We start from the raw sequence: 27,440 nt of genomic DNA, 5'->3' as shown, positions 1-27,440 counted from the left end.
TTAACTCAACCTACATGAAAAATCTGGATGACTCTGTAAAAGTTCTATGTTAGCACCAGTGAGAAAAATTGGTGCATCCTTTAAATTAGTATAGCTATCTTAGCATGACAGTTTTGTCTGTTTCTTTGTTTAAGTAATAGGCCCTAATCATCAACAAGTCTGCAGAGAGCATTAAACATTATAGATAATTTATAGATATGCTAATGAGGAAGAGGGAAACAAAAAAAATTACTGATTCCTTCATGAAGCCAGATGAAATTTAGTATCCACTCTGATTGATAAAAATTGACAGCATTTGGGGAAGTCTTCAGGGGAACAGTCTACTAATAAGTCTGAACAAATAATTTCCATTTCAGATAACTTAATTTATTGATTGGTAGAACGAGATAACAAATGTGAAAGGAGTCTGAAAATTTCCAAGTAGATTATACAATGTTATTCTTAATATTAGCATTATTATTTTCAGCACCTAATATAAGGTTAAAAACTACTAAAGTTTATCATTCAAAGCATTAAAAAACCCTGTAATGTGTTAAAAAATAATTACACATCTGACTACTAAAATGGATAGGCTAGTTGGGGGGGTTACTCTGAAATAATAAAAAGTTTGAGGGAAAATGTTTTTAAAGCAAATGTTAACACCTTTAAGTACACTTAATAACTAAGATGAATGTTAGCGAGGCCACAGGACACATTCTGGAAGTCTTCACAAGCCACATATTTGCCCCAAAGCCTGATTTTGCTCCTGCTTTACTCATCTCCCCCTGCCCTTCTGGATTTATTCTTTAGGGTCTACCTTTCCCTGACAGAATGAAATGGACTTAATGACTTCCTGCACCTTGCTTTAAAAATGCTAAATATGTTTATCACGAGGATTTATAAGCTATGGATTTTCCCAGTTGATATTTTGTCAAGATAGCTCCCCTTATTAAAGAAACTTTGTGTGTTAAGTGCCTAGGACAGTGCCAGGGTCTGCTTCTTTCTCTCTTTCTCAATTATATAAAATCTATTTTCCCTCTCAGGTGGGTTGACTATTTCCCCTACCCTACTCCCAAATACAAATTTTGCTAATAATATTAATTTAAGCCAGTATTTTCTTGTTCTCTTAGAGATCAGCATAGCTCAGTCTAGGTCTAATGAACCCTAATTCTGGTAACTGTTTTCTGAATAAATGTTAAGGCTCCACTGTGCTCTTTTCAACTGCCACATATAGCAAATAGCATTGGACTTGGAAATAAAGAAAATTCGTTCCATTTTAAAGGTACACTTTATATGCACATAAGTATCAACCTTTCAGTGTGGATGAGGACCTTAGGCAATCGATCGTGATGGTACTACCAACATGGAGGATAATGGGAGAACTACTCAACAACATGCTTAGTTTTCCTCCAAAAGGACAGTCTTCAAAAAGCTTCCTTGTCTGGCTTTAGGGTGGTTTCATCTCTCTAAATAAATAGATATTTATTTAACTATGACTTAGAGTTTATATCTCAAGATGCAAAAGGGCAACACAGGGCCACACATGAATGATGACCCACCATGACAGTCTCTTTGATAATGACTTTACTTGGAAAAATATATTCTTCAATAAAAAAATTATTTTTTAATGTTGACTTTGTTCTCTTACGGCAATGCTGGAAAACATCGTAGCCCAACAGGAAATACAGGCGAAAGCTTCAAATGTAGAGCACACACAAAAAAAACGTTTTTAAAGCTCATGCCCATCAAGTTTCCCACTTGATATAAGTCGTACACAGTCTTAGTCCAATGTGAACCCATGCTGTGAACATTCTGTAGCACCCACCTCAGAAAACTCTGTTAAATACATAAACACTGCTGAAAAGAAAACTTCTGGGCACTAGAAGTCAGACTCAAAGGGAAAATAAACCTGATTAAAAAAGAATCCCAAGGAAAGTTATATAAGTACAGTGCAACAAGGTCATAAGCTTAACCATCCTTCACTGTAATATTTGAAAGTAAATTGGCATTTTAGTGATCTGCTTTGGTCGTCATTCTTTTTCTCAACTCACAGAAATGCAACAGAATAAGAATGGCTTCACGTGTGTCTTACAAACCAAATGGAAAAGTGATAGGCATTATGGGGTAAGACACCTTTAAAAATGAGAATAATACTTTTTAATGGATTAAAAATGAACCCTATGAATTCACTTGGACCACCTAAGGAGAAGGTTCTCCAAATACGGTATAAATGACATCCTTTTCTTACTACTATGGAGCTCACCAATATTTCAGAGAACCTCACAAAGTAAATTTAAGCGTAACTTGAAAATGTTCTTCAAGAGCTTCAGCCAAATGATAACCTCCTCTGTTCTTCTCAGAGCAGAGCCACAGCTTTTTGAGATGGAAGACTTTAATAGGGTTGTAATTATAAAGTAAGTGATAACTACACATTAAAAGTGATTATTTTACCACTGGGGGAAAACTTTTAAAAACTTGTAGGGCATGGTCAAGTAAGTCTTAACAAAATGCGTTTTCAACCAAAGGTATCTTTTAAGGTTCTGAAAGCATAACCATATACTCCACCAGCCAAAATAATGAATAGAGAAACTTTTTTCTAGCAGTATTTTTTTTGTCAAAAAGTTTAGTATTCTATACAAAAGTATTTTCTCTAACATACACACACACACACACACACACACACACTTGGATAAAATAGATGGTTAATATAAACCCAAATGTATAATCCCGTTTTCTGTTCCTATACTGCAGAACAACACAGAGTTAATTTGATATTGTTGCAATAATACGGACACGGCAGCGCTTTTCTGAATTCTGATCTGTGCCTAAACAAAATTACTCAAGTTAAAAATCTGAATCAGTGTTTATAGGCATAACATTATCTACTCAGATAACCCAGGAATAGGATATCTTATTTTTCTAGTTCTGCATCCCTGAAGCATCTGACACTCAACAGAGCTCAGTGAAATCTTGTTGAAAACGTGAAATATAAGGTGTACCTTTTTTTTATACAATGTGTATCACTTCCACTAATATTACAGAATCAGAAATTTATTCTTCTACCAACTGATAACAGCTCTAAGAGCAAGAAACACACAGTTAATACTTTTTGGATCTATTTTCCTACAAGTCTTATAAATGACTTACTAGTAAATGGAGAGAGAGAAAAGAAACAACTTCCTTATTTTGTGCAGGCAATATATTAGCTCAGTTTCAAGCTAGCTTACAACATCAAAAATAGTTTTACGTATTGCATTGTATTACTGTGCAATGTTTAACCCACCAATCTTTTCTGTAGATGGTAAATTAATACACTCAATGATGTGTATTTTTGAATAAAATTATTACACTGTACCTAGCAATGAACACTCAAAATTTCTTGATGGGACGAAGGGAAGGAGAGCAGGAGGACAAAAAGGGAGGAACGAGCTTAATACTAACGATGGGGAGGAGGCAGAAGAGTAAGAAAATATCAGAAGACATGGGGAAAACTCCTGCAATGATAAAGAAAATGACTGCCTTCAGTTTGATAAAAACTTTGTTTCAACAGATACTTCTAAGACTGATTAAAATTTCAAAAAGAGTTCTATAGTGAGTTGATTAAAATAATAATAATAAGGTAAGTTGAAAGACAGTATCAAGAACCAAAAGATAGAATGTGATAAAGCTGCAGTATTGTGGTCTTGTACTCCATAATCTTCCTATAACCCCATGAAACTCTCTGGAAAACTTCATCAGTAGTTCAGCCAAGACTCTGAAACAATTAAAGATACAAAGGAAGGGACTCTGTATCTGAAATGCATTTGTTCTGATTCTTTTAAAAGTTTTGAACATGAAACACATTTTCTTTGATTTTTTAAAAAGGTGAGCTGATACTTGATTGCTTTTCTTGTATGAACTCTTAAAAAAAAGATGTAGGCAAAGGAGAGAAACTATGGTGTACATAAGTTATCACATTCCCATGGAAATGCTGTAATTTCAAGAATTATTCATTTTCCAGAAGAAAAAAAAAAAGTACTCCATATGCTTCTCTGACTTACTCTATTAAGCCAAATAAATTTGGGTTTTGATGAATAAAATTACAAAAAGCAAAAATAATCTGAACACATCATGTAAAACAGGCTTGTGGATATTCCTTAAATGGGGAATGTCTGCAGCTTAAAATTAGATTAACTATTAGAGTACTGAAATACTGAAATTGATATAAATCTACTTTTTTAATTAAAAAAAATTTATAAGGGGTACAAACTTTGGAAGAGGGTACAAACTTTAAGCTGTAAAATGAATATTTTACATTGAGGATCTAACAATGGTGACCATAGCTGATAACATAACTGGAACTTGCTACTAGAGCAGAACTGAAATGTTTTTACCAAAAGAGAGAAAGAGAGGGAGAAAGCATGAGCGAGTGCACAAGAATCTTCATAGAAAAAGAATGGGACTCCCAAGAAAACCCTCGATCGCATATAGAAGAACCTTCTGTATTATTTCTACAACAAATATGGCCTAGAGAGAAAATATTTCTCTTATGAAAATAACTTATAAATACAGAACATTGGTATTATGCTTACTCAGAAAATCTATTTTTGCAATTTCCTAATGAAACAAGATATGCAGGAAATTGTGATAAATATACCATTCTTTAAAAAGAATGCTCGTAGTGTTAAATATAGGGAAAAATGTATTTTGAGAAACATAAAGTAGTATAATGAGTCTCTTTTGGGTTACTGGATAGGCTACCAGCTATTCTAGTTGCCAAGTAATGCCTACTCACATTTTCCTGAACAAAATAAGATAAACAGTTACTATAGCTCCTAAATACGACCCTCATATCCAATGCCACCAATATTAACAGATATAACCACGTGCATTATTTCATAGGGAGTGTAGGTGTTAACTACACAGGGCTACCTGCTTAAATTTTTGCACACATGTTTAGAAATACATGTCCACACATGTATAGGAGATCCAATGGAATGAATTTTATCCAGTTCAAACAGACACACCCTAAATGTTAACACTGGAGAGTGGATATCTAATTATATTTTGATTTAATCTTCACTGATCTTGCTAAGATGCAGATTCTGATTCAGTAGATCTAAAGTGGGACCCACGATTATGCATTTCTAACAAGCTCCCAAGAAATGTTGCTGGTCCTGAGCCCCACTCTGGGTAGTAAGTAATGTAAGCAAATTTACATTTTAGGTAGTGTGAATCTAAACTGAAGATTTCTAGAGAAAAACCCCCACTTTCAAGAGGTAATTTACAGAATCTTTCTACACACATTTTATTTATGCCTCACATAAACTCTTAGGAAATAGGTATCATTATCATAATTTTCAAATAAAATGCCATCATAAACTTGGTTTTAAGCTCAGATTTATAAGTGCAGTATCCATCACCAACAGCCCAGTGGACTGGCGGTTGTCTGTATAAAGCCCAACCAGGTGCAAGGACTAATTAATCTCCATCTGAGGGGGGCATGCTGTCCTTCAGGTAGAATCTTTGGGATTTCATGCCAATTGTTAAAGGAAATTAACAACAAATTTCAAGCTCCTTGCTCCTGAACGGGTTTTAAAATGACTTATAGTTTCCCCTCTATCTTTACCATCAAATCCTTCCATTCACTTCAACTGGTAAACGAACCAAATCTTGGATTTAACATTTTAAAATTTCCTAGCAAGACTCCTTGTTTCCTTTCCTTTGCCATTCTACCCCTACAATCCCTGTTTTCCATATACAGATCAGGCCACTTGTCTGCTGAAAGCTCTTCAATGGCATCACATTCTAAAAGTCAGATTCAGCCTCCTTCCCATGCCCTGGGACCCCACAGACTCTGCGCTCCACCTGGCTCTGACCTAATCACGTACCATGCCCCCTTGCTCACTCTGATGCAGCCATATTGGTCTTCTTCCTTTGCTTGAACACCCTGGACGCCTTCTCATTTTAGAGTACTTGTGTTTGCTTTGCCCTCTTGGAATCCCATGCCCCAAATGTGGGGCTTACTGATGGTATCTTTGTACTAGTCAAGACTCAGCTTACAAGGCACCTCTCTGGGGAGAGCTTTCCTGACTAGCTAGCCTAAGATAGCCTTCATAGTTACTCTTTAATATCCTGCTTCATTTTGCCACTATCTGAAATGTACTCGTCCATTCATTCATTAATTTAACAAAATACCTCTCTCATTCTGCCCCCAAATCCAGTCCCCATACATAAGCTGCCTGGGAACAGGGACTTTGGCTATCTTGATTATCTTGCACATGGCACACGGCATTCAATAGTTAGTTTTGGAACAAATTATATGAAAGGGAACTTAATAGATATTAGAACGTGACATATTATTTTTACTACAACAGATCACTTTGGAAAACCTAGGTATGTGGGACCCATTTCTATCTAAGTTTGGTCTATTGGTTAAGAGCATGGCATCAGATGGTCTGGCTGTACTACTACCTAACTTGATTGTAAATGTGGGCAAATAACTTAATCTCTCTGTACCCATTTTCCCATCTGTAAAATGAGAAGAATAATGACTACAAAGTGTTGTGATGGGGATTAAAGAATAATGAAAGTAGAGGACTGAGAATAGTGTGTGGCTCATGTTAGGTGTTCAATAAACAAAAAGAAAAAAAAAAAGAAATATTCATGTACTTTTTCTCAGACCAAATACATTCTGGACCTGTGTCCCTCTGCTGAGTAGCTATTGTTAAAGAGACAATAATTGCCAGTTGGACAAAATAACTTTTTAAAACATAAAAAATGTCTCAAGAACTTTAGAAGATGGATTTCATTAATTTCATTATTTGCTAGGAAGACACTAGTAGTTAAACTAATATGTTTTCTATTCTATTTACATATAATTAATTACATAAACTTTCTTTTAAGTTTGCCAATAATAGTTACCAAATTAATGAATAGAAAAGTTTACAGATTTTGTTGAAATCTCTTGCCAGTAATTTTGAAAGATGACCACTTTTGCTGACAATAACATAAAAATGATGACATTCTACAGAGCCCTCTGTACTTTCTAAGAACTTTAATATATATGACCTCATTTTACTTTATTAAAACCTATGAGATACAAAGAATCTGCCATCAGATTTCCATTTTGCAAATTAAAAAAAAGAGAGAGAGAGAGTCAGTGATTTCTCAAAGTCACACGGCTGATTAATTATCAGGCCATATAATGGAGTTGCTTGCCCTGTCTTTCTCTAATTCAGAATTCAGTCCATCAGACAATATCTCCTAGATTTTGTGGACAAGTAAAACTTCAGAAAACATCTCAGAGGGCCCAAATAGGGTTGTCAAGTTTGTTATTTTTCCAGGTAGAGGGAAAAAAAAAAACTATATATATATATATATATATATATATAAAACTTCTACCTATTATTTATATCATATCATAAAACTATATTGTCTTTTACCACCCCCAAAGAGGAAAAACAACATCTTAGAAAATGTGTAGTCCTTCAAATTAATAAAGTTTGCCTTATGAGTAAGTTACTACTTTGTAATTTTGCTGTTGCCTGGTGGAAACTCCTGCTGTGGTCTAAGAACCATTAGATCAATACCTGTAAGCCACTTCCCTCTTCTGTACTATTTCAGGTCTTATTAGATTTTCTACTTCTTATCCTCTTTGCATTTCATAGTCTTTAAGAAAAAGAAACCAGTAAGTTTTTCCTTTTGAAAGACGTTGTTCTTCTACTCACACTATAACAAAATGATTAGCATCATAAGTTTACGTCACAATCAAAGCACAGGACTGTTGGCTGACCCGCTGTGACGAGGCTGAGGGCTAGCAGGGAAGCAGGAAATGCAGATACAACATGGCACTTGTCACAGTGACTCTTCCCCTACATTTACTTTAGTAAGAAACAAGAACAGGATAAACACTTTGTGCCTGCCTTCTCATTTCTCACTCTGCTTTTGAAGTCATTGAAGAAAATGTGATGACTCCCCTCTAGACAAAGGCTGTACCATATCTGTCTTCACTTCCACAAAGCCCATGTGTTCCTCCTCCCAGACTTGGATTTATACTCTGCAAGAACTTCCCAAGCCTTATATGACAAATAGATATCTAATTTTACAAAACTTTTATAAACTACCATTGTATTCTACCAAAAGGTCCAAGAGGATGGAGGTTGGTTTTCAGAACACTCTTAAAGTGACATTTTCCATGCTGACTACATTGATAAGCTTATATGAATGTTATATTTTAGCACACATCAAAAGGAGTAACTATAAAAATCTTATTCAATCTTATCTTCTTGATCAATGCAGTATCTGTGATCTTCTTTGATGACTTCCTTAAGCTTTGGGAGGGAAATACATGAATGATATAGTGAAAGAGAAAAGGTTGCCCAATCAGACAAATCAAGGCCTGTGATCAAAGCAAGAATATCCTCTACCCAACCCAGTCCCACATTCTAAGTGACTCACCAATGGGATGTTTTGTCAAAGAAAGTCACTTATTGTTCAGTTGGTACAGGTCTACATTCCCCAAGGATATCAAAGTTAACACTTTTTTAAAAATTCCTTAAATATACACAAATTTCAGCCACAATACAATTTTTTCTATGAATAGAGAAAGATAAGTGCCTGTAGATCACCCAATGACACAATAGTATTTATACTTGTATAGTTTTATGATATATAAAACATTTTAGCATATGGTACCATTTCTTAGGAATATTCTGAGATAGGTAATATTGTTTCCATTTATTGAAGAAGAAACTGAGACTCCAGGGATATGTGATTTGCTCAGGGTCCGAGAAATAAGAGCTAGAACCCAAGTCTGATCCTTTGACCTCATCATGGTCAGGGCTCTTTCTGCTACTGACACTCTTCACCAGGAGAGTCACTTCTAAAGGTGAGCCCAAGGACAAAAAGAAAAATGAAAGCTGACTTTTATTCCAATCAGGGCAGAAAGCCAATCTATTAATAATGTCAGAGAGAAGGGCTGCCCACATTGTTAAGGAATCTGGAGGGGTTATGGTTTTCTTTAGTTTCCTCACCATCACCATAATGCCAATGTCATTTGCGCTCTTCTATTCATTCCTTAGAACTCATCGCATAGTAAGCCAGTATAGGATAGCCATGAACTCAGGCCAAGAGAAAACACCAGCCATTCACACACACACACAGTATTTGGAATCATTTTCATTATACCTCTTCTTCCTAAATAAACATTTTTATGACATAAATTTAAAATATCAATAGAATTATTGTTAGCCACATATTTTTGTGGCTTACATACTGGGGAAGAGCTATCCAAACTATGTAAAATAAATTTTACACGATCTGTACTTCCTAAAGCAAAACAAAAAAAGAGAGCTAAATTCTAAGAAATTGATGACTACACAGGGGTTAACAGATGTTTATTTACTGTGTAAAAATACACAGTCATCGCATGAAACATTCATAATGAAAAAGCTTGTCTATTTTAAGTAGACAAGTCTTAGCCAAATTAGGGCTGTGTTTTCTGAAATTAATAACTAGTGTTAATTCAAAGCAAAAGTTTGGACAGTATTAACTAGTGCTCGTAAGATTATCATGAACATTAGCCTTGCTGCCTAGCACGATTTTTCTTTTTCCATATCTGATTAGGATTTTTAAAAAAACGAACTAAATAGAATCATTAGGAATCATTTTCAACACCAGGACAAATAAGGTAAGCTGGATACTGTTACTTCTTTGCCCCTAGTTCACATCATTTAGACTGATTAAAACGTTAATTTTTACATATGTGAGTAAATGTAGAGGAGCAAGCAACTGGAGACTGCGCCGTGTGCTAGCAATCATTGCGGGTGGGTAAACTGACAACATGTAACTGCATATTAAGACAAATGTAGAATTTAGACAAAGTATTCCATCTCTTTTCAGATGTATACTTTTAAACCTCAGGAACTGTTTTCAGTAGATGTCATGCCTTTTAACTTGAAAAAAGATAAGCGCAAATAAGCTCCCAATTGTCTCCCCAATATGTAAACCACATCTCGGGCTGCTGTCTCTGCTACTGCTTTGAAGTTTTCCTGAAATGTCATGTGTTGTGAAGACTGCTGTGCATAAGCAAGACAATTTGCTCACTCTCAGAATTCTTACCGGTTTCCACTGCTATTTGGTATCCAGCCTCTAGTCTCCGAGATGACCTTTCCAGCCTCTCTGTGTTATCGAGCAGATGTGCCCTCTGAAAAAGAAAAAGGGAAAAAAATCAGACGGCCGTCTACAATGTTCTTTTTTTGCCTTAAAAAAAAATTAGTGCCTTTATATGCCCTAACATTTTGGGAGGGGGGGGCGGTCACCACTCATTATAGATAATTTTTAGCAAATCTCCTACAGGCAGATTTCCAATCAATCAATTGTGTATGGATCATCCACTTGTTTTGTTTCAAAAGGCAGAGTCAGACTGTATATGGCCACATGAATCTTATTCCCAGACACTGAGAAATGTATGAAGACGGGAGCCAACTGGCTGTTTCCTGCTTCGGCAGACTCGATGTAGGAGGCACTTGCACAGATCTGTGATCCCTATTTTGTCCTGGTATTTTATAAAATGCCATCATTTAAAAAAATAATTTTTCCTTTGATTCCTGCAGATCGGAATTTGAAACAGGAACTTTATTTTCAAGAGAAGGTTCCCCAATTTTGGCTGTGTGGCAAGATGCCATATAGAACAACATTCACTGCTAGAACAGAATATTAAACAGTAGATCTAGTTTTAAGACAACTCAGGGCAATCACCAAGGAACAAGAGAAACACATTTCTTCATGCACATAGGTACGCAAAATCGGGGGTTTGTTCCCAAATACAGGACACTAGATTGAAGGTGAATTTTTGACACCTACTGTTTAAGACTGAACTAAAATAGTGATAATTAGATGCACTCTTTTATGTTATATTTGATGGGGAAATGAGAGGATTTTCCCCAAATTCTCAACTTCCCAACTTTCTTTTCTACACTGAGAATGGTTTTCTGTTTTGTTTTTTACCCATAATGATCAGTCACTAGATCTATTCAGGTTGACCAACATATTTACAAACTAATCATGGCTGTGATCAAGTAAGAATATATGCATGCACGTATGTGTGTGTGTGTGTGTGTGTGTGTGTATACAGATGTACATATGTCTGGGTACTCAGAAGTATATGAATATGTTTGTCTGTATATTTCAGTGTGTGTGCATGCACACATGTATTTGTATAAATTAATACCCCCCCCCCCATCAGTTTTGGTATCTGGTCAAATGGAAAGGAAAAATGTAACCACAACTCCTAAACTTTGTGTTGTTGACAGATGTCATTTAAAATCGAAGAAATGCTTTCTAATAATAATAAAAAAGGAGGTGCCACACATATTATCTGAGTGGCTGTCGAGCGAAACGATCTACCTTGCTCTAATGAGCCCCCACGGATCGTGGAGATGCAAGCTGTATTGACATGCACACTTAAGCTAATACACCTAGACCAGTGCCTCCAAGCTCTAGCAGCCAGGGATGCTGACAGAATATCTCGCTTCCATCTTCAAAGAAAGGAAGTGATTAGTATGTTATCATTACCATTCAAAACGTGATTTCCTTATTCCCTCCCGGCATAGGTGACACATCTGAGATGCGGCCAGACGTTGGAGGCAGCTAAAGCCACATCAAAGCTTTCCTTGAAAATTTTTTTTGGGGGGAAGGGCCTGGGGGGGGCGGGCGTGGGGGGAAGAATCATTAAAACAATGCATTTAGAACAGAGAGATAGAACCTGATGTGAAGGTCAGAAAAGCTGCAACAACATTCTATAATAATTAATAGAGTTGTCTAATATACAGTGGAGAAATTAAGAGAAAAGCTGCCCATCCCTCTGAAAAAAAAAAAAAAAAAAAAACCCAACCCTAAATAAATAAAAGGGAGGAAGGAAGGAATACTTATAGCATGAAAACGCTAACTCACTGAAGGCTGTAATTGAGAAAAAGAAAAGCAAGGGGAGCTCTCTGTGTTTGGTATATATGACTATTTCTTAAATAAAATTAAACGCTTTACTCAGCTTATCAAATATAGCTTTCTTCCTCCTAATTTTCCTTACATGCAGTTTTTGGGAGTAGGGATTATTCTTCTCTTCTCTGAATATTGTTTTCTACCTTAACAAAGGGCTTGATTTCAAACTGGTAGTTCTCTGAAAAGATACCAAATTTGTGAAATCAAGAGTGAATCTGAATTTTAATTCAGAATAATAGAACAAAAATTTTTTGTTCATTTTCATATTGGATGAAATCCCCAAATTGAAAGAAAACGCCAAGCAACTATAGATTAAAAAAAAAAAAAAAAATCAAAGACCAATACTGGAAATGGGCAGTCTAATTATATGATAATAGATAATGTAAGAAACAAAGAATTTAAATCTAGAATGATTCTTGGAATTCCATGAAGGAGAGCCAGAACAGATGATTAAGTGTATGGCTCTAACAGTGTAAAAGAACTTTACCAAAAAAATGCATATTCCTAACTAATGGAAGTAACTCGTCTTCAGGACAGTTCAATTTTATCAGAGTAAATCTGCACACAAGAGGACTCCCAGTTTACCAGCAGCTTTCCAGCAGGACCTCACTTTGTATTTTGGAACCTCTTCACTTAAGTCAAGCTAAAATCAAGTTCTTGTAACAGCTGCGCTATTTACATTGTTCCCTTGGTTGTGCATTGCCCCGGTCTCTGAAAATGAAAGGAAATACACTACAGTAGCAGCTGATGCTTTCAACTTGCCCCCACACTCCATCCCAAACTCATTCTCTCACCCTCTCCTCAGCCCTTTCAAAGCAGGTAAGTGAAGCTGTGCAGGAGTTTCAGACAGAGCTCCACTTGCGTGAGGAGCTGTGCAGTGGGGACAGCTGCAAAGGCAGGATTCAGATGCAGGGCTCAGCACAGCCAACACCAACCAGTTCAGCTCCCTGCATACACCAGCCTGCCTCCAAGCATGCCCGCTTCCCAGAACTGAGCCGAGAAAGACCATCCCAAAGAAGGGATGGTGCATATTTTGTATCCAAACACAACCAAACATCCTATTTTGAATCAGATGAGTGCTTGTGTTCTTAGGAGAGGTACAAGGAGGAAATCTGGGGTACACTCACTGTTTGATTACTATTAGAATCTTGGCTCAGAAACAATCTCTTCTGAGCAAACCAGATACCAAGGCACTGTCATCATCGTAATCTATTTTTACAAATATCAATGCTACATCTGTATCAAAGACTTAAAAGAATATTCCAGAGTATATTATTCTATTAGTTGAATGATCTAATTCTTCCAAGTATAATTCCATTCCAGGTTATAGTTTTGGAAACATGCAGTTCAGAGCCATTATTGATGAAACTGCTGCTACAGGCACAACAAAAGAATTAAGCCAAAAATCATGATAAAACATATTTTAAAAGAGATATAGACGTGATGTTTTCAGCTTTTAGAATTAAGATTTCTAAGTCCACACTATTCAGCTTAACAAAATAAATAAATAACAAAATAAATCTGTCAAAAATGCTGACTGTAATAAGGCCTATATTTTTTAAAATTATATTCACTAAATTAAGAAGAGCTTTGTGTAGTTTCTTCACATACAGGTTTTCCAGTCTATTGTTTTTTCCACTAAGATGTGAAAATTCAGATTCTTCACCTAAGCATGAGCCTATGTAAATACACAGAAGCAGATATCTGTCTTGCAGGAAAATAATGTTGAGTATCACTCATCTCAGGAATAATTTCATATATCAAAACTGCAATTGATATACTCATTTAGCATATATATCTGCTTCCATAAAAAAACAGGAGAAGGTTGGAGGGTAAGGGTTTCCTATATGTTCACCCTTTATGTTATAGATAATTACTACTTTTACTATAAGAGGATGTCACTAGATCATCTTAAATCAAAAGAGTTGGTGAAAACCACTGTCTACAAGCCTCTCATATAGCATTCACATCACCAATAGAAAGATGACATACCAATAAAAAAATTCTAGGAAAAAAATCAATGCAATTAAACTCAAAAATAATTCATGGTACTCTTTATAAGCAATTAGAGAGCTTTCAAGTTGCGACATGGGCTGTTCTTTTATGCTCTAACATAAAAATAACAAAACTCAACTTCCCTAAGTAAAACATATACCTGTTTTTTTCTCTGAAAAAGAACACCAAACCATATTTGTTAAGTGTGGCTTAATTAAACAAAACAAAAACAAGACCAGAATCATTCAGCATCCCTCGCTGGTACAGGGATGCAATGATAAACATTGCTGTAAATATTTGCTGGGTCACAGAAAAGTCTGGAGCTGCATTACAAAACAGGCCAGCAACTCAGAAAAATGAGAACTCACTTGGGTGCTATTTCCTACAAAAAGAAAAGTGTTTTAACAATGAGGAGAGCTTTGGCTATTCTTAAGTATCTGTGTACACAAACTAGTAAAGTATTTATAACAAATGTGTGTTTCCCTAAATACATGCTATCTTGTGTTGAACTTAAGAATTTTGGGTGAGGGGAAAGAGTCTATTTAAAAAGAATTTTCAGTAAATTGGAATGTCAGAAAAAACCCATTTTTAATCACACTGACTTCTTTGAAAAACCAATACAAATAAAACAAATCTGAGATTAGTCCATATAACACTTGAATGAAGTTTAAAGATATCCCTTCCTTTTTTTCCCCCTTTTTTGGCCTTTAAAATATGAATTTTATCCAGATGCCAAACAACAATGATCACTGTGATAAGCATGATTAGGGTTTGTTTTTTTTTTTAAAGATAGTCAGCTGAGAACATTTCTAGCCATATAATCAATACTTTTGCTATGTGTAAATTTTCCTGGAAAAAAATGAACCCAAAGATCTTACTTCAGATTTAGAAACTCAATTTTATAGGAAAAAGCAGAATTTAAAAAAAAAAAGCAAGCTAGGAAATACTCACCTCTTCACGTAATTTTATCAACTGCAACATGAATGCACAAAAAAAAAAAGATAAAAAGGAAAGAAATGGCAGGAAAGAAAGATCAGTTGTGTGACAGGATACAGAATTAACATTGACAATTTATCTGTTTACATGTTTAGCATTTAAAAATCACAGACAAACACATTAAAAGAACCTAAACATAGACTACATGCAGAGTTTTTTGAACGAATAAAGATCACTTTCTCACACTGTCACATTAAACAAAGAGAATAGTGTGAAATTCTCTTTTAAAGTACATCTAAGACACCATCATGAAATAAAGGGGAACGGCTTCATAGAAGTCTATATTATAAAGAAAGAAAACAAGTTTACTGTTCCTCTCTTCTAAGAATGTACCACTGAAGAGGTTTTGTATATACAAGTTTTCAGGATGTTTCTCTATTTTGAATCTTGACAACTGATTTCAGATTTTACCTGCAAATGAAAATGATTAATAGCTCATGCTTTTGTCCCAATAAATATTTAAAAAAATAATTATGTTAATTAATATCATACACGGGCCCACTCTAGTAATAGGATTATATTTGGAGGTAACATTATTTTAAAAAGGCATGCCAGGAGAGATTATATTTAGGACATAGTATCAAAATATTTCACTGTCCTTAGAAATACTGTGTGTATCAGTTAATTTCTAGGATTTTTTTTGCTTAAGAGGCTCCTGAAATCACATGATGGGGTTTTTTTTGTTTTTAATTTTTGAAGTTTCTTCATTTTCTAATTTTCTTCATTTTGTAAACTGGGCCATCTCAAAGTCATGAGCTAGGAGCTCTCTTATTTCATTTGTAGTGTGGTCTGTTCTCACCGAACACTCCAAAAAAACACTCTTCACTTGTTGATAAATTCCCTGTGATAATGTTTTAATTCTCCTCTGTAGAACATGTGTTTATTTGCCTTAAATATAACAGATAAAACAAGTTATTTAACTCTTCAGAAACTAGAAAATGGATAGAACCATATATCTGGCTCATTCTGTGTGTGTGTGTGTGTGTGTGTGTGTGTGTGCGCACACACGCTGGGTTTGTGTCTATGTTTCACAGTATTCTAAATCAAATATCATTGTGTAGTTGAGATGACTGCCATAGTTTCTGCAATGAATAGAAACTGAAACCTATGTTGGGAAAGACTATAAACCACGTTCGAGGTCTGAAATTTGCATCCTCAGCAATTCGGGGCTACAACTGATAATTTTTAAACATCCAAATATCTGTAACATCTGTTACAACACTTGACATATACAAGCCAATAAATTCAACTATTGCTTTGGGAGAAAACGTGCCATGAATTGCTCACTACGAGTGTCTCCTAAAGTATCATGTTTATTATAGCCCGGCTTTCTCAGTGCTTAATGCTGGTTTTGTCTCCGGTTCAGGGAAGGCAGTATGCATTCCAGCTTACTGTCATTTTATTTGTTACATGAAAAGTATTTCAAGTACAAAAGAATTAGAACTCAAAATTGTTGTGGATCGTCTATAGAAAGGGTACAGAATCTATTCCATAATGTCTCACAATGCGTTTAGTGAAAATGAAACTTTTAATTTCGCCCTTTCAAAATACATAGGAAGTCGAAATTATTTTAATTCATATCCTCTCAGCAACACCCCAGTGCCTGTGAGTTTCATCCCGTTTCACGTGAAAGGTTACCATTCTTCCCAAGAAGTAAAATTTTAAACTGGAACACCTGGCTTATCATACCCAGGAATCTTTCTCTTCGCTGTCCGAACATCACGGGAGAAAAAGGCAAACATTAATTCTCAGAAAGAGGCGATCTGGGAAATTGATCGCACAGCTATCTTTTCTTTCTGGGGGCACCATTCTTCAGTTGACTATGATACTTAAAGGGCCAAAGTTTAAAACTACTCCTCAGCAATGGAGACCATTTGGGGCATGCTACCCTGCCATAATCAATGAGTGTTTAAAAATGCTACCCATTTGTTTTTTCAATAGGTTCCAAACAAAAAACGTTCTATCTCGTTTGTGCCGCATGGCTGCATCCAAACCCTACGCGGGATTTGTAGCTAAGCTAGGTAATGGGAGGGGTTTTAATCTTCACACCACCCCCCCCCCCCAACCCCGTTAGGCTCAGAGTTTTCATTCAAGTAAACAAAAGATGGTCTATTTTTGAAAATTAACAATGCTTAGACTAGACGGAAAGTCGTGATTTCGTATTTTATTGAGTTACTAGCTCCATCGCAGGCGACTTGAAAATGTGCCACACCACCATGTTGAGTTATGATAATCAACATCTTTTTTTGAAACAAAGATTTTCTTTCCCCAATGCAGAATTTGATACAAGAGGTAATCTGTTCCTTTGTGGGCTGAAAAAATCTGGTTTACGCTGGTTTGAACCAGTGGAATCTCTTGTGGTTAAGCCTTCTGCTGTGGCTAGAATCAAAACTGCGCTGCGGCGCCCATGAGGGTTCCTGCGCGCGCGCCTGTGTGTGTGCGGTGCGGCACGTGACCCCCAGAACCACCGATTTTTTTTTTTTTTTAAAGCTGATAACGCCACTGCCGTCTCTGTCCGCATACAGATAACGAATAAATGCTGAACTCTATTAAACGCCCTTTACACATTATCGTGGGTCGAACACACAATTTTCTGAACTTAGGATGACAGTCTATTTATTTTGCTATAAACCCTCAGCACGTAACGAACAGATTTGTGCCTGGTAATGATCTGCTCTGCCAGGGCTATATGAAATGATACCGACCTTCTTTAGATCTTGGGGAATTAAATTGACCGACTTCACCCCCTGGTCTGTAGCTGAAGTTTGACACACTTTATGCACAGCAAGCTCAAATCGGAACTTAAGAGAACGTCGCGTTAAAAAAAATTAAGCAATCATATCTGCTAAATATTGCTTAGCCACAAAAATTTCGGCACGTTTAGGAATATCCTACTCCTTAGACATGTATTTGAACCTTCTACTTAGGATTTGCTAAAATTTCGTTTACTCACATTTATTCACCAATCAATATAATTTTGCATATGGAAACTGAGAGACCACTGGGGTTCAAAAGTAGAGTCTGGAACATTTTATGTGCCTCGTCATCATACTTCACTATGAAGGGGATTAGGGGACTTACCTCTACACGGTTTTCTTTCTTTTTTTTTTTTTTTTTCCTTTCCTGAGAATGGTTTTCATGACACTAAATTAAGGCAACAAATATTAAAGTTTCCACTCTAAGTACAGAACTACTACATTTCAAAACCTCAGCTCTCTTAAAGAATTAAAATCTTGCCATATGTAATGGAAAACTTGGTACTTTAAAATAACAGGATGATAAGGCCTAAGACAATAGTCCTTGGAAAGCTGATGACCCAACAATACTCGAATGTACAAAGTAGGTAATTTTGTCCTTTCTTTGTAAATGAGAGATGAGCCATATTTGAGTGCGTGAAATGGATATGAATCAGAAGTGAATTTATACAAAGCAATTAATTTGGAATTAAATGAAATTGTGTACTGTATGGGCGACATTAAAGATGTACTTGAAAAATTCATAATTGCTGAAATCTTGACATTTCTAATCATGTCAGAAATGTTTATATAAGAGTAAATTAATATACTTTACAGTTAATTGGCAGATTATGTATCTAACAGGTTTTAGATGCCTAAAAAAATGCATTATAAATGGCCAGATTGAGAAATAGTATCTATGGCATTCACATTTGTCTGAATCTCTACAAAGAAGCCACTATAGGGAGAATGTGTATGTTGCATCGAAAATAATGAGTCAGTAGTTATTTTACCTATTTTCAACCACTGCTGTAATTCTTTTTTTTCTTTTTCGATCTATAATTTTAAAAAATTGGGATATATCCCAATTTCAATGAAACATACATTTTTATTTCATTTTATCTCTAAGTTTTGTCTGTATATTAAAAATTTATCTTAAATATTACATGGCTACAAAGTTCTGAAAGTCAATTTATCAACAATTAACTTGAAGATAAACTTAGTTGTGGGCAGGAAATATTTTCTTATATAAATTATAGGTAATCCTACCCAGAAAAAGAACCCTATCTTCTCAGCCCCTGAGCTATAAAAATTAATATAAAGAGCCAACTTAAAATCTTTTCTTCCTTTAAAGAGAGAGCTTCTGTTTTGATTTCATAGTCTGAATGAATACTGATGCAGAATAGAGTTATTCTCAAGTGACCATTCCTGACTAAGGGATGTGTTTTAGTTTGAGGGATTTAAATTCCTATATTATGATAAAAAGACCCAAAACAAAATTTAATCATTTCATTATGGAATAGAAATTTTGTTATAGTTGGCAACAAAATAGCCAAGAAGTTAAACGTTGCCTCTTTGAACTTTCAAACCTAATTCAAATTTTGGACTGAAAAGTTCACATAACTAGTAATCTAACAGTTACACTGTCTCATGACTATAATTTATCATATTCTATTTATTGAAGTGACAGCTTCTTACAACTAAACTTCAGGTTCTCCAAGCACATTCAGAATTTGTAAGTTTGATTTATACAAGTCCAGAGGAAATCTCAGCGTAATCACTTTAAAGTGACAGGAATATAATTTGAAAAATTCAGAAAATACGAACTCTATTTCTGTGGAATATTTTTCTTTAGGCATAAAAAAAGTCATACTTATATGTACACGAGGCAAATGTTTTAGGCACATAAAATGTCCATTAAGAGAAGTGAACAGGCTTTAAAAAAAAAAAAAAAAAAAAAGGGATCCCTGTCAGAGTACTACAACATCTATTAGAATAAAGGAGTCTGAGTTAGACAGGAACACCCCTTCCTTTCTGTTTCCTCTATATTAAGCAGTAGTTTAAAATGAAGGAAAGATCTATAGCTTTCTAGAGAATTGACATGGGAACTATGCATTCACTTTTTTTGCAAAAAAGAGAATGCTCTTTTTAAAAAAGCTTTTTTTTTTTGCAGTAAAGATATGAAATAAAATTATGATTCATTCAGGAGATATGAACAATCTAAATCTCACTTAAAATAGGAAACAATATTTTTTTTCTCCCATCCTCATGTTATTTAATCTATTATGAGTAAAACCCTTCATCCCACCACCCTTTTCTGTTTGATGTGCTCCTTAATTTTTTTCTCTTAGCCGTTCTCACATTTCAGTCAGGGAAGCTGAAATCCCAGGTCAAATCTTAACATGTTTACATGTCTAAACTCCAGCTGATAACATGCAAATAGTGGATGAGGTGAGATCTTTCCAAAGACAAATACAGTCAGCTCAGTGATTCTGCTCCCCCTTCCTTTTTTTGGGTGGATGAACGGGGGCCTTAATCACATAAGCAACATTCCATTTACAATATTAACATTAGAGTAGATAGTAATATAGTTCCAGCATATGTAGAGGTATAATATAATCTATTTGAAAAGGTAAATACAATTATGCACGTTTTATAATGTGTATTAATATATTATGTTTTATTATCTTATTAAAATTTTGGTTTGCTCAATGAATGATTTATGTTCATTTTTATTTAGGCAGAGTAGACCCCTTTACAATACTTGCCAAAGGAATATTAATAAACACATTCAGGTCTGGCTTCTGAAGTTCCCATCATTTATTTTCTCTAAAAGTGTCAAAGAGAGTAAGTCACTAGGGTTGTTTGAGACACTTTAAAAGTCCTCTCTATGCTGAGGTTCTCAAAACATTTTTTAAGTTATATACATTATCTACAAGAATTCATGAAGTCCGCAGTATTAATTTGGATAAAGAAGTGGGACATTAATTAGACTCATGACAGTGCTGTGTGATCCAATGAGAACTGACAGCCAAGTTGTAAGGCCATTTTAAGAAGAAATTGTATCTTATTTTTTGCCTCTGCAGATCTTAAACTGGAGAAAGACTTTTCCTATTATTATTATTATTATTTGACAGAGGCAGGACCTCTATCTGAGTATCTAAGTTCCACATTGGTGCTCACAATTTGCATTTTGGTGAATGTATTTTAAGAAGCTCCACAATAGGAGACTGAGCTGCCCTGTTGAATTTTGAAAGCTTACTTTCATTTGTTTTGCTGCAAGTGTTGATTTAATTATACTGCATTATTATCAAAGCTGCATTATGTACTTTTTTATTCCTTTTACATGTGTTTGAGGTGAAGACCTTGGCTTTGTCTGCAAACAGTGTGTTTCAAGTTATTCCTTAAGTACTAAATAATAAAGAAAAGAGAAGAAAAGATTTTTTTAAAAGATAGCAGACAGTGATCACAAGGTAAAGGGTTAAATGTAAGATCTCCAAGAAACATTTTGAAGTTGATTAAGACTCCAGCTTTGCATTAAACAGTATCGCTTCCACATGAGTTGCGGCTAATACTGTTAAGGAGCAGCTTGAGAGCCCAGTGTGCCGGTGACCTCCTTCACCCTCCAGCCACCCACCGGGCCTTCCTGATTAGCATTCTACCTGGTTCTCTGAGGAATTCCCATCATCCCCTAGGAGCTCATTCCGTACTTCGTCACTGTAGGCAATCCGTGACCTTTTCTATAAAACAAAACAAAAAGGGAGAGAGCGAGATGAACGTTAGAAAGTAAAGGCTTCGGAGCATTACTGGTATCAAGGCTGATCATCTCAAACCTCGAGAGCCCCCTAATGGAAACCTATTTGCTAAGATCTGCAAACCAAAGTTGTGTAAAAAGTTCTTGAACTTGAGAAGTTTAATGTAAATTAGAAGTTTTCCACATGCCAGTAATGAAAGAAAAATTTTACATTGTGTAAGTACTCCATTAATATTCACAAGTGGATCAGAACTGGGATGTTAATCCATACGCAGTCATTCAAATAAGCCTACTACACTGATGGAAATACAGCGATATAAGCCATCTATTGGCAAAACTCACCAGACTGTAATTAAAACAAGTGTATATGGGGGTCTTTAAAACTGTGGCAGGAAGTGAACTTTATACTATAGGTCTTTTAAATAAATCTCTAATTCAAGGATACTATTATAACTCCAACTGTACACTGGAATGCCTTGACAATAGTTCATCTGTATTTCCTGAATTGTTGTGATGTTACTAGCCAGAAAGAGATAGAGCTTAAAAGTCCATCCCATTTCCAAACAATAACTTAAATGACCCCGAGCCCTCCTCAAATAATGGCCCAAGGAAAAGTAATATGTGTGTGTGTGTGTGTGTGTGTGTGTGCATGTGTGTGTGCAAACAAATTAAATTTCCCAATCCCAATAAGTAAAAGCAAATGGACTGAGTCAACCGTTCTCAGTCTTGGTAAATAAAGACAAGTGGGCTATGAGTCCACATTTCACTCAATGAAATTTTGTTTTATAAGAAATCGACCTTGACCTGTAAAATCAGAGGGACATGTGTCTATACCCAATTTATGAATTATCTAAATGTACACACATCTGGAAAAGCTAAAAGGCTCTGAAAATTAGTTGGGAAGCTGGAGTGCCATCCTCAGATGCTCCTTCAGCATCACACTTTCAGATCCAAATGCAGATTTACAGGTTATTTTGCTGCCTTTTCGGCTTCTGAACTAAGCAAAAAAGAATCAATTTAAAAACGGCAGCTGGGAAATAGTAATCTTCTCTCATTTGCAGGCTACAGTTTAGGCTTTAAAATTTCGTACTTATTCAACTATGATCCGAAAAATTATTATAGTTTAAAAAGGACTATTCATAATCCCTGAGCAGAAGTCAACAAGATTTTTAATCAGATTTTTATACTAGTGAGTTATACTGCTTTGCAACATACATATCATGATATGTTAAATGTGAAATCATATTAGAATTTAAAAGGACCTTTAACAAGAAAACCCAATAGATTTTGAATCATGTTAAAGTTGCAGCCTTTCTCAATTGGGGTTCCTTATCTGAACCACAAAATGGAAAATTATTTTAATGACCATTTTCTTAATCTATCAAGGATGGTACATAAGATAGAGTTTAGTTCATTACATCGAATAGAAGCCTAAGGGCACTAGGGCTCAACTCTCTGGCAGAACCTAGTTGAAAAGGCTGACGGGAGTGTAAATAGAAATAAACGAAACTAGACATCCCTTTATCTTATTTATTTATTTATTCCAGAAAAACAAATCATTCTCATGGGATTTCTAAAGACCACTTTGGTTAAAATGAAATCAGAACCTGTACTCATTCTACCACACAAAATTTCCTCCCCATTTTACTACCCTCTGAATACACTCAGGAAAAAGATACAAAAACTGCAGGATGTTTCAGCAGAAACATGATGGCATCCCTTCTCCACCCTGAGTCTCTATCCCAAGCCCCCTTCTCTACTGCAAGTTTATCTCCTGTACCTTAGCAAAGGCAGTAAGTCTATAAATAGATAAATAAAACCAACAATGTTGCAGAAGACAAAGTTGCAAAGTTAAGTCATTAGCCTCAGGTCATTAATGACATCTGTATCAGATGTCTTAACAAATCAGGAGTGAACCAACTCATTCAGTTGTGAACAAGCCAGACTTCTTACCACCACAGACAGCACGTTTTAAGCCTGCTTCCCGTATTGTATTTGCTGAAGCTACTATTAATTATTCCTATAGACTTCATACAGAATTACTATACTGCGAGGTCAGTATACCTCACGGCCTTACACCACTATTTAGATCAAGCCAAACCTTTCTTTTACCCATTTGGAGATCCCCACTACAGTAGTTTCAAACTAGCTAAGCCAAAGTATTTTACAGCATTAAAGGAAATGAGAACCTTTAAACAGGCTGCGGTATCAGAGCTGCCTTTTTAATTATTCATTTCATCACTATGGGGGACTAAAACATTCCACAGTATGCAAGAATATCATATGGAGATTGTTTTTGTTTTTCCCCCTTTCACCAAAATATCAACAAATTGGCATAGATTGTTCAATTACATTATATTCTTATTTTGATTTACTAAACTTCAAAAGAAGAAGAAAATTACAATCATGTATCCCTAAATATCTAATCTTGTTTTAGTGAGAATCCATTGCTTTTGAAAACCAGCAATTAAGAGTATACATGCTTAGCAACAGAAGAGAACTAAGGATTTATCCACAGTTGAAGGGTGCTCCCTATAAATGTCAGTCTTTACTATTGGGATGGTAAAAACTGGTCACTTGGATGGCTTTCTGGATGTAATTAAGCAAATGATATGTTGAGTTTATAAAATGTTCTCTGATTAAACCTGTCTTAAAGAATAATAAAAAAAAAAAACCCTCATTTCAAATATCAGAGATAGTTCCTCTTGAAAATGATACAAATGATGCAGAAAATTGAACTCTTTACACTGGAGTATCATTTTACAATTTTAAAAAAATCGAGACTTTGTTTTATTAAGAGTTATATTTAAATGCCTGACATTGGTATTTTCTCCTAATTTTTTTGTGGTTTGAAATTTTAAGTAAGCTGATTGTAATCAGCTATAATTTAGCCTGTAGGATCATCACCAAACTGACTGAATACCAAAAGAGGCAAATTCCTTTCAATGACAAACTGCTTATTTTATTGATAATTTCCCTCCAAAACATCAATAAATAATTTTACCTTTTGTGGAATTTTTAATAGCCTCACTCTCCATTACTAAGTGCTCTGTATATTTTAATTCAGATGACTCAAAGTTAATGAAGCTGAAACATCGACTGTATCTTGATAAACTAAAATATTTTTACTTTATTATCAACTGTATAAAATCTGTACTTTAGCCAAATGCAAGCATGAGAATTTGAGCTGGAAATGTCACACACTCAGCTACAGTTTGAAGGAACCCAATTCATAATGCATTTTATAAATAGTTAATGACTTCTATACATAAGCTAACCAGGCAAATCAAGAAATTGTCAACATTTTTAGTCTTAGTTGTCAGTTACCACAGTCTACTGGTGCTTTCTATGTGGCTTCTGGAGAAGACAGAAGCTCTATGCAGTTTGTAATCTATTGCAATTTCAGGTCTGTACCATAAGGGTGGAAAGCTTCAACTGACAATATTTGCCACACACACACACACACAGTTAACACACAAGAGCATTTCTCACTTTCAGTTGTGTGTTTGTGTAAAACTTATTCCCTCTAACTTATACTAAACTTAGGTGGACTAGACACAGTTGGGCAGAAAAATCTGTAGACCATATATGAACTATAGAAAGAGTATGGCAAATTAACAAGTGACTGTTATCCCTAAAAAGTTAGACACACAAAGTTTCGATGGCTGTTTTAAACTGATGACAAAAGTGAGTCCTTCATTGAGAAAGTGAGGATTTTGGATTCCAAGCAGTTTTCACTATTATACAGATACTGATTGGCTCATTTTGCACACCGACTGGCTGATTTTCTTAAAGTCAAGTTCAAACAGATACACTTGCCCAGTTCTGTCTGGAAATTTGGCTTGAAACAATCTGTCTACTTGACCCAAGCCTTAATATTTCCCAACTGAACTGAATATGTTTCTGGAGAGGCACTGCTAGACTACAAACAAAATGAATTAACTTGCTGAAACTAATTAAGAACCGTGATCTGTGGTGCAGCCTTCTATACCATTCTACATGTGAAACAGGGTACACATAGCCAGAATGAGGATTCTACAACCCACCACTCGCATAAGCATAACAATGCAGTTGGTTTATTACTAAAGCATATATGAGAATTTAATTTCCACAGCGTGCACATGGCAAAGCAATTGCTTAAATTGCCTCACCTGGGAATTTAATACAATGTTATCATCAGACCAGCCACATTGTAAATAGATTTATAATGCTTTCCATGTGCTGCACTCTGTTGCATATGAATTAAGTAATGATCTGGTATTACAATAAAATCAGCTAGTTCCCACACCTGGCAGACAGGATATTTCACTAAATTAATACCCATACAGCTACATCACAAGGCAGGGGAGAGGAAACCATCTCTAAGGCATTTGACTTGAGCTTTACATGGGAGGCAAACACTCCATGGCTATGTAGAATGTCACTATGTTGAATGGGCTGCTCAAGACAATCTGTTTCTAACATCTGTATCACAGAATTAAGACTTTCTCATTTCCATTCAATTTTGGCCTAATTTTCTTCATTCAGTACTTTAATTACTAATCAGCAATCCACAACATTCACAAACACTAAGAAAGCCCTTTATTCTAATCTATGTGCTGCAGACAGCCAAATAATTGATACAAAGTGCAACATGGTTTTGGTAAGTAATGAAAGAACTGCTTGTCCTACTTCCTAATCAAATTGGTCTATAGAAGAAATGGTTAATAGATTTCTCCATAGGTCTAAAACAAATTACCCAGTCTGGCCAGACTTTTCCATTGCTTCTACCATGTCTTTCAATCTCCATATATTAAATAATGCCCAAAGTTACCAGGTGATTAGAAATTGTTATGTTTTTATAGCCAAAGAATTTAACTGCTCCTGTTACAGTTAACACTTAGGGATATCTTACAGAATACCATGAAATTATATTTATTAGCTAGTCATATAATTGCTGGCATTCGTTTCTCACTGAATTCTAGCTGGTTTGAATTAAATAATATCATACTTCTATAGTGCCCAGATGGCATTTTCTAAAATGCATCTATCTTTGGCACAAAGCATTCCATTTTTAAACTCACTTCTATTTCCCCATGACCAATTTCAGCTTTTCAAACACACTCCACCCCTGACCCAGGACTTAAAAAAGCTCATCAATCCAGGACAGGAAACTTACATTTTGGAGAAAAAAAATAAAAAGGAAGCTATGAAATTTTCTTCATCACTGTGTTCTCTGTACCACATTAATTTCTAGCAAGAAAAAAAGAAAATTAAGATTAAAACACACCATGCTACATGATTTAGGTAAAGGCAAAGTATAGTGTTAGGTAAATGTTAAATCCTTGGAAAGTAGTTAGGATAAAAAAACTGCAGGGCACTGAGCAAAAAGAACAGAGATAACATTTCAGTATGTGATCTTGGTCAAATTAAGTTTTCTGAGTATCACTTTCTTCAATATATAAAATAGCAACAATATTTATTTCTTGGGGCTGTTGTATGAATTTAAATATTATAAACAAATGGAAACCTATCATACATAATACTTTGGATGTGATAACCTTGCAAAAGACATTCAGCTAAATAACTTGGTAATATTGGAAAGGATGCAATAAAACCTGTACACATATATGGCTAAGAGTATAAATTAGTGTATCTTCTAGAAAATGATGTACCAATATATACCAAAAGCAATCTTAAAAAGTTCATATTATTTAACTCAGTAAATAATATGTCTACTAGTTGTTTTGCCCAATTTCTTATTCTGCGATGCTACCATTTTTGGATGACTTTCAGTAGGAAAAACTTTACTGCATTTCTTTAATGTTATCAGAGAAAGTAGGTTCCAGTCTGTTTCTTCTAAGTAATCATTCCACTAAACATGGCTTGCTCCTGCTCAAGGGACTGTTTAGAGTTAAAGGTCAACCTCATTCCTTGGAAAGTGCACATGCCACATGTCACCAATATTGTAACATTCATAAAGGGAAAGCACACTTTCTATCTATCATAAACTCATGGCCAAT

The 27,440-nt window shown here is 35.2% G+C and overlaps 1 protein-coding gene across 22 annotated transcripts in view; it reads right to left on the bottom strand.

Annotated features, from left to right (window-relative positions):
• VTI1A (vesicle transport through interaction with t-SNAREs 1A) overlaps window positions 1-27,440 on the bottom strand; it is a 350,305-nt gene that overhangs the window by 251,137 nt on the left and 71,728 nt on the right. For 10 of the 22 annotated variants that reach the window (XR_014309077.1, XR_014309078.1, XR_014309079.1 and 7 more), the window contains exons 4-7: window positions 21,347-21,424; window positions 18,031-18,093; window positions 14,905-14,925; window positions 10,081-10,165 (exon numbers count right to left, since the gene is read on the bottom strand). Coding sequence is in view for 10 of the 22 variants with exons in the window: in XM_082721441.1 (XP_082577567.1) it covers window positions 10,081-10,165; window positions 14,905-14,925; window positions 18,031-18,093; window positions 21,347-21,424 (247 nt within the window). In the remaining 12 variants the exon portion in view is untranslated. The remainder of the gene's footprint in view (window positions 1-10,080; window positions 10,166-14,904; window positions 14,926-18,030; window positions 18,094-21,346; window positions 21,425-27,440) is intronic. The other 12 variants (XR_014309083.1, XR_014309084.1, XR_014309085.1 and 9 more) reach the window with 2 other exon arrangements.

Source organism: Mustela nivalis, assembly GCF_964662115.1.
Source record: "Mustela nivalis genome assembly, chromosome: 2".
NCBI classification, from domain to species: Eukaryota; Metazoa; Chordata; class Mammalia; order Carnivora; family Mustelidae; genus Mustela; species Mustela nivalis.
The sequence above is the reverse complement of the archived record's forward strand: the minus strand, read 5'-3'. Positions and strand labels throughout refer to the sequence as shown.